Source organism: Melospiza melodia, chromosome 28 (assembly GCF_035770615.1).
Source record: "Melospiza melodia melodia isolate bMelMel2 chromosome 28, bMelMel2.pri, whole genome shotgun sequence".
Classification (NCBI taxonomy): domain Eukaryota; kingdom Metazoa; phylum Chordata; class Aves; order Passeriformes; family Passerellidae; genus Melospiza; species Melospiza melodia.
The window spans coordinates 4,648,828-4,656,767 of record NC_086221.1 but is presented as its reverse complement, the minus strand read 5'-3'; the positions used below and the strand labels follow the sequence as shown (position 1 = coordinate 4,656,767).

The 7,940-nt window shown below is 47.0% G+C and overlaps 1 protein-coding gene across 1 annotated transcript in view; it reads right to left on the bottom strand.

Annotated features, from left to right (window-relative positions):
* Window positions 1-299: 299 nt before the first annotated feature.
* NGF (nerve growth factor) overlaps window positions 300-7,940 on the bottom strand; it is a 28,137-nt gene continuing 20,496 nt past the window's right edge. The window contains exons 2-3 of the mRNA XM_063177810.1: window positions 4,900-5,027; window positions 300-1,119 (exon numbers count right to left, since the gene is read on the bottom strand). Coding sequence (XP_063033880.1) covers window positions 392-1,108 — 717 coding nt within the window. The 5' untranslated portion in view covers window positions 1,109-1,119; window positions 4,900-5,027 and the 3' untranslated portion in view covers window positions 300-391. The remainder of the gene's footprint in view (window positions 1,120-4,899; window positions 5,028-7,940) is intronic.

Here is a 7,940-nt window from a genome sequence, read left to right as displayed (position 1 = left end):
TTAGTAATACTGGAAGCAAGTTTTGAAAGTTCTGTTTTGGTCTCTTGGTATTTGGACAAAAAAATTTCAATTGAAAATAAACCTACAATAAACTGGCAGGGAAGTTTTCTTGTAGAAGAGAGCAATACGTGTGAAAACTGTGTGGAAAATGTTTTCTTTTTGCTGAAAGCTCGTTCAACACCCCAGAGCTGTAGAGGTGAATGACACTAAAACAAACACTCACTTTAAAGAGCTCTGCCAGTAAATAACTTACAAAACACCAAAGGTTTCCAAAAGAGTTTAATAAATAATGAGGTTCTTTCTGTACTGTATAAACTATAAATATACCATGCAGTCCTTTATAACTTAAAATAATTTACAGGCTGAGGTAGGGGGGTCGGAGGGCGCGGGCTCAGGGCCTGGCCGCCTTCCTGCTGAGCACGCAGACGCAGGCGGTGTCGATGCGGATGAACCTCCAGGCCGCCTGCTTGCCCTCCATGGTCAGGGCCTTGACGAAGGTGTGGGTGGTGGTGCAGTACGAGTTCCAGTGCTTGGCGTCGATGCCGCGGCACCCGCCCGACACCGGCTTGGGGTCCCTGCACTTGGTCTCGAAAAAATACTGCTTAAAGACGTTGTTGTTGATGTTGACCTCGCCCAGCACCGTCACCTCCTTGCCCTTGATGTCGGTGGCCGTGGTTTTGTCCCCGACCCACATGCTGACGCTGTCGCACACCGAGAACTCCCCGCGGTGCAGCACGGGGTGCGTGCTCCTCCTGCTCCTGGCAGTCCTGTTGGGAGCCCCCGCGCCGCTGAGAAATCCCAAATTCCGGCCCTGCCCGGCCAGCGGCGGGGGCTCCGTGCTGAACAGCACCCGGGGAGAGCGGAAACGCCGCTTCCGAAAGATTTTGGGGTCCACGGTGATGTTTAGGGCTTCTCTCCTGCCGAGGCTCCACGCGGTGTGGCCGTGGGACGTCTGCGGAGCCTCCTGGGCAATGCGGTGTCGGTCGCTCCGGGTGCTGAGCTGGGAATGTTCTGCAGGAAACTCCAGTGGGGCATTGTCCTCTGACTTGGGAGCTGCCTGTGTGCCGATCAAAAAAGCTACAGTCAGAGTGTAGAACAGCATGGGCATTACGTTCTGACCTAGAACGAGACAGAAAGGCACTGTTACTGCAGTCAGAAGAGCATGGGTGTTACATTCTAACCTAGGACAAAAGAGAAGGGCACTGTTACTGCAGTCAGAATCTAGAACAGCATGGGCATTATATTCTAACCTAGAACAAGATAGAAGGGCACTGTTATTGTAGAGTGTAGAACATCATGGGTGTAAGATTCTGACCTAGAACAGGAGAGAAGGGCACGGTTACTGCAGGGTGTAGAACAGCATGGGCATTATATTATGACCTAGAACAAGAGATAAAGGCACTGTTACTGCAGTCAGAGCATAGAACAGCATGGGCATTATATTATAACCTAGAACAAGAGAGAAGGGCACTGTTACTGCAGAGTGTAGAACATAATGAGTGTTACATTATAACCTAGAACAAGAGAGAAGGGCACTGTTATTGCAGTCAGAATCTAGAACAGCACATAGGCATTACATTCTAACCTAGAACAGGAGAGAAAGGCACTGTTACTGTAGAGTGTAGAACATCATGGGCATTACATTCTGACCTAGAATGAGACAGAAAGACACTGTTACTGTAGAGTGTAGAACAGCACATGGACATTACATTCTAACCTGTAACGAGAGAGAAGGACACTGTTACTGTGAGGCAGGAGGGCACAAACTGCTGCTGTTCTGGCCATAAATTTATCAGCTACCCAGGATCATACGGATTTCATCAGGTATTCATGTGAGTGCCAGATGTTGTTCTTCCGGAAGAGCTCATTCAGACAGCATCAGTGTTCTTAATAAAGCGAGAACATTAGAAAATAATAGCTAGATTATTATTAATTCCTCTGGTATTTGTCGTTAGAGCACTGTTTATGAAGCACTTGTTTGGTGCTATTAATGTGGAGACCATATGGTGACAGCATGTTCCCAGGAGTCAGATCTCTAGTGAGTTTTGCAGCAACCTTTTTGGCCAGGGCTGGTCTCTTGGCTGCACGGGAGTGAAAGCAGAAGCAGTCCCTTGGCCAGAACAGCTGTCCATTCCCTAAATTTGTCTGCAGAGGTGTCCTTGGGGCTATGGTGGGGGCCAGCAAGCCCATACCTGGTGCCATTATCACACCCTCCGCAGCCACACTCACCTGCCATGTGGCCAGGCAGCCTCCAGCAGCTGCCAGCTCTCCAGCTGCCCTTTCAGGACACACTGCATCACTGAGTTAGGGCAGATAAAGCCCAGGCCCCTTCCTTGAAGAGTTCAAGTATCTGTGTCACAAGGGCAGATGGGATTTTTCCACATTCAAGGGCACATAGGGGAGCACTGTGGATGCCAAACTACCTCTGCTTAGATAGAGCACAGCTACAGCCATTGTGGCCTAAGTACTGGGAATTCTGGACAGGGAATCACCTGTTTATTTTCAGAATGCCATGAGCAAGAACCCCAAAAGTCCCTGCAGAGCAAATACAGTGCCAGTGCTGGTCCTCCTTCAATCCAGAGGACAGGCACATCTGTTTGGGTGTGGAAAAATGCAAGCCAAATGTCCAAAGCTTTGCTAAGACCCATTTCATGCAGGAAGAGCAGCAGCAGCAATACCTCGTTGGGCAACTACCATGTGCTGACTAATTCAGCCACATGTTGGGAATGAGAGACATTCAGAAATGCTCTGGAATTGCAGTGAAGGGCAGACATTGTATTTCCTCTGTAAAGACTTAATGAGCAGAGACAGGGTATAAACAGAAAAGCCCAAGTGAGGCTCCTCCCCGTCTCTTTGCCTTGTTTTCCTGACATGTCTCAGCTGGCCCCGAGCTGTGCCGTGGCTGGCCAGCAGGCAGGGAGCCCCAAAGCCACTGGACAAACAGGGTTTTGTACCAGAGGAATCAGGCTCTGCAGTTCCACTGTGATTTCCCAGAATTTCTCTGTGTTTTTGCTGGGTGTGGGTCAATTATGGTTGCAGTTCCCCCCCTCTGTGGAGCTTTGTCAGATTAGAATCCCAAGCAGCACTAAAGGACTCGAGCAGGGTGCTCTGCCAGAGCATAATCCTGTGGAAAATGCAGAACAACCCTAAGATGTCCCACAGGATCTGGTGTGTCTTATCTCAGACAGGAGCTGAAATGACATAAACAGCAAGGTTTGTGCAGGGCTGAGCAAACATTCAGGGGACCAGCAGGAGACACCAAGTGAAGCAGTGACTGAGGAGGGAGGAGAAGCAGAGCCCTGGAGGGGAGGAAGGAAGAGAAAGGCCAAAAGCCTTTGTGTGAGCACTTGTCTGTGCAACTGCTAGGCTGGAGGCATTGGGGACAAAATGATGACGAGGAGAGTCAAATGTTTGTCACAGAGCAAATCCTCACTGTTCCAAAGGCACTTTAATTTGTTTAAAGCAAGGCTGAGGGTTGCTGCTTTCCCACGTGCTGCTCGTGCTGGAGCACTCGTCATCCTCTGTATAAGGAAACAGAGCTGGGTGTAGCTCAGAGCTTGGCTGTGCACCCTCCAGAGAGTAACCCCTTGTTCCACAACCAAACTGAAGTCAGATGGTTCATTACATCTCTCAAGAGTCAGCTTTCCCGACAGAAATGTTAATGGAAAAGGTTTGCAGAATAAAATCCAGGCACAATTTCGCCCTGCCAATAGCAGCCTCAGTGTATTGTGTTTATGCATAAAGCCCTTTTTTATTATTTCCTTCTATAGGAAAGGGATGCTGCAATGTCAGCAAAGAGCTGGTTCTGGTTTTGTGCTATGCAAGATTTGCTGCTTTAAAATGCAGCTACATTTACCTCCCTTCCCTGGGTTTTTGTGTTGCCTGTGCTGAAATTTTTGATTTAAGGCCATTTACACAAAAGCAGAAAGACCTTGCCTGCCTTTTTTCTTTAATTGCCTTGTATTTCCTCTCCTTGTGCTAAATCATTCTGTGCAGTGTGGCCCAAACAGACAGAATGTATTTGGGATACATGGTAACTTTTCTGAGCATTCAAAATGGTATTTTTTTAACAATTAGTGAGTTAGTGGAGAATAGAAAGTGACACATTGAAAAAGCGAACTCAACTTGATGACAACCCAGGCAAGAGAAGTTAACATTAAAGAATAGGTGTGCCTTGGGCTGTGAGGGTTGTGAACCCTGTTGCTGGCACACAGAGGTATTTTATAGGCTGTTTTGGGGAGTTTGGGGTGTCCCTGCCCATGGCAGGGGGTTGGAGCAGGATGAGCTTTAAGGTCCCTTCCAACCCAAACCATTTTGGGATTCTATGATTTTCTCTCCAAACTTTGTCCCATAATTAGTTATTAGAGCTTCTGATAGTGCTTTCTGGAGATGCTCACAGGGGATGCCTCGTGCAGCCACCTGGACTTGCAGGGGATGTGCAGCTGCCAGTTCCAGTGCTGGGGGGTGTGAGATGGGAACCCTGGGCACAAAGGTGTGCAGGGATAGAATGTAAGAAAATAAAGACAGAGCAGAAGGTAATCTCACACCTGAGAAACTGCAGCTGTACTAATCACCAGAGATTAGGAACAGGCCTGCCCTTAACAGGCCACAGCTGTGTCCAGTAAGAAGACGAGTGCTACAAAAGAGTGGGTTAGCTGTTTGAGGAGAGAGTTGGAGTTTGTTGGTTGTGCTGTGAAGGAGGAGTCAGTGCTGCGAGGAGATGACCATGAGAAATCACTGAGAAGATATGAGAGCTTTGCAATAAGATGACAACACAAAGGTTATCACAGGCATTGTGATGCCAAAATTACACCACTGTGCTGACCTCATTTCTGTGCTGGGCCAGTTACCCTGGCCCATGGGTGGCTCCAGGCTGCTGGGGCAGTGAGTGTGGCTTACCTGTGAGTGCACTGCACGAAGAACTGCTCCCCCAGCAAGGTCCTTATTTCATCCAGAGCTGAGCCGGGCTGGGCTGCTCCTTGCCATGGGGCCCTGCTGCTCCTGCCAGCTGTGTGTGCTGTGGGTCACTAGGGCAGAAGGGTTTGTGTCAGAAATCAGCCACAAATCAGAGTTCTCAGTGCCATCCCCCATGGCAGCAGGGGCACAGGGACAAGCCCCCCTGGCTTTCTGAGCTGTGCCTTTTCCCTGTCACAGCAGCGAGGGAAACTTGTTCCGCTTGTCCAAAGCGGTTCCAGACTTTGCAGAGCAGAACATTTCTAAGACAGGGCTGCCTTTACTCAGCACCTTTACTAGATTATGGTTATTGATCCACTGCTTCCCACTCCTCTCAGACACCTTGCAGGGGCAGCAATATCTGGTGGCACTGCACAGCAGCCAGGCACAAAGCAGGGCTCACAGCCCAACATCTACTGTGGGAAGCAAATCTGGTTACAGTTAAATTCAGGAGGAGAGTCACAGATTGCCAGACAATTATCTGATTATGGCTGATATTTGAGAAGAATTGAAGATACAAAACTCACAGGCACATAAAAGCAAATATTTAGGTGTTTTCTGTGTTGCTGCTGTAAGGGCAGCAATGACTCCAGTGTAAATCACTACATTGGCAATGATCATACAGACCCCAACTAAAGGAAAGCCATTCTTTTCTTCACCAATTAAATCCAGCACACTGACACCTTCTCAGCAAAACACATTTTCTGGTTGTAAAATCATACCACTGAAAGGGATAGAAATAGTATTTTATTAATCTTTTTATTCAATAGCTTATCTGCTCCATTTCATAAGGGAAGTAGAGGTTGTATAAGGTAAATAGGGGTTGGATAAGGCACTCCTGCACTGCAAAAATCCTGCTGCATCAGACTGAAGTGCATTTGCTAAGGAGAACAAGCTGCTAATGCAAAAATATGAATTGGACTCACTTTCCACCTGCACAGTCTGTCAGTGGGAGCACTGACTGCCAGCAAAGGCAGCCACTGGGTTTGGCTCTTACAGCACCCAGGTACAAGTTCCTTGATGTTTAAACCTGCAGCTGAAACCTTCCCAGGCTGTTTCCATCAGAGCAGGGCACCGCAGTCACCCTGGTACGTGCACGGTGGTTTGGGCAGCCTGCCTTGCTTGGGGCTGTGGCTCTGGCTGCCCCTGGTGTTGCAGGCTTTGGAGCTGAGCTGCTTCCACTCCTATCAGTGTGTCAGAAAGGTCACACAGAGTTCCAGAATCCAGAGGTTCATGCTACAGATGGAGTGTGCTGTGTTTTTGCAGGAATGTGAAAGTGAAGTAATAACCCTTTCAGTGAACTCTGGAGAGTTGAGTACCAGTAATGATAGAGCTATAATGTGCTGGCCACTGCCAAAAATATTCCAACAACTTTTCCAACTGTTCTGCCACCCTAAGAAAACACTGTTTCAGTTCCAACTGGCTGGTTTTTAACCACAAAAGCATTTATTTTCAGCAGGACTTTTTTTTAAAAGTTCTTTTACTGTCTTTTTCCCGGATTCCTGGCTGTGGTGGAATCCAGTAAATGATGCAGTGTTATTCAGCATCCATAGACTATTCCTCTGTTCTACCACTCCCAGACATTCATAAAATATCCTGGTGAAGTGAGTCTTTCTTCAGGATGTACCTGTACACAGGATGACAGACCTGTGGGTAAGAAAAACTCACTTCAGTCTTATTTTTTTAGTCTCAGCACATGCAGAGTAGAATTAAAGAGTCCCAGACTGGTTTGGGCACAGGGTGCCCAGAGCAGCTGTGGCTGCCCCTGGATCCCTGGAAATGTTCCAGGCCAGGTTGGACAGGGTTTGGAACACTCTGGGACAGGGGAAGGTGCCCCTGCCACGGCAGGGATGAAACTGGGTGAGCTATAAGGTTCCTTCCACCCCCAAAACATTCCGGGATTCCATAATTCTGGAGAGTGGAGAAATGGATCACATCAAAAAGCAAATGGTTCCGTGTCTTGAAAAGCTCTTTGCTTGCAGGATCTCTACGTGCAAAAAGTGCCAAACAAAATATGTTTAGGGAATTCCCTTTTGTTAAAGTTACCCACAGAATCTGAGGAAAAATGGACAAACAGGGAATGTTGCCTGGAGAGTTATTAGGAATGAGAATTTAATAAATTTACTAAATTAATTGCTTCCAATGAGAACAGCAGTCAGTGCAGCCTTCTCACTGCACTTGACCAGATGCCATTAAAGCAGCTCCTACACTGAGAAAAGATAAATTAATGCTTATTTATCTCAGTCAAGCACAGCAAGTAAATTATTTTCTAAATGAGAATAAACACAGTCAATAAACATAAGCATAGAATGTTGTAATCTGAGGCATTATACAATTTGGAATGTTGTTTTCTGTCGTTCTTGAAGTTGTTGGCATATTTTAGGGATGTGTAAAAAATAAACAGAGCTGCTTGGCTGTCAGTGCAGCAAGTGGGATCGTGGAGGTCACCAAAATAAGCAACAAGTAGTGAATTAATTTTCTCTCATTGCTTCTGGTAGTGAGAGAGAAATGAGGGAGGCAGCTGCTGCTGCTGAAGTTGCTGGTAAAGAGAAGCTGCCTCTGGCACATCTCTCAAGGAAACATTTTCACCAGTATATAAGTTATATGAATTAAAATTTAGCAATAGCAACTCAAGGAAAAGATTTCTGAGCCCTGGGCGGCCTTGAAGGGAATCCTGAAGCCATTATGACTAAGAGCAGTGTCAGAGGCACAGCTTTGCCTTGATCTTAGCTGATGAGCAAGAAAATGGGAATCTCTAATGGACCCAACATTTCATTCCTCCATTATATCTGCAGTGACTCAGCCTGTAAATAAGAGGTTTATGACTGCTGGAGAGCCAGCTGGAAGCTACCTGTGTCTCATACACTTCCTTTTTTTTTTTTTTTTTTTTTCTTTTTTCCAAATGCCTCCAGCACTGAAATGTTCCTTTGAGGATTTCTAGGGAGAGCAGTAGACTGAGAAAAATTCTGCCCTGCAGCAGGGAGCAT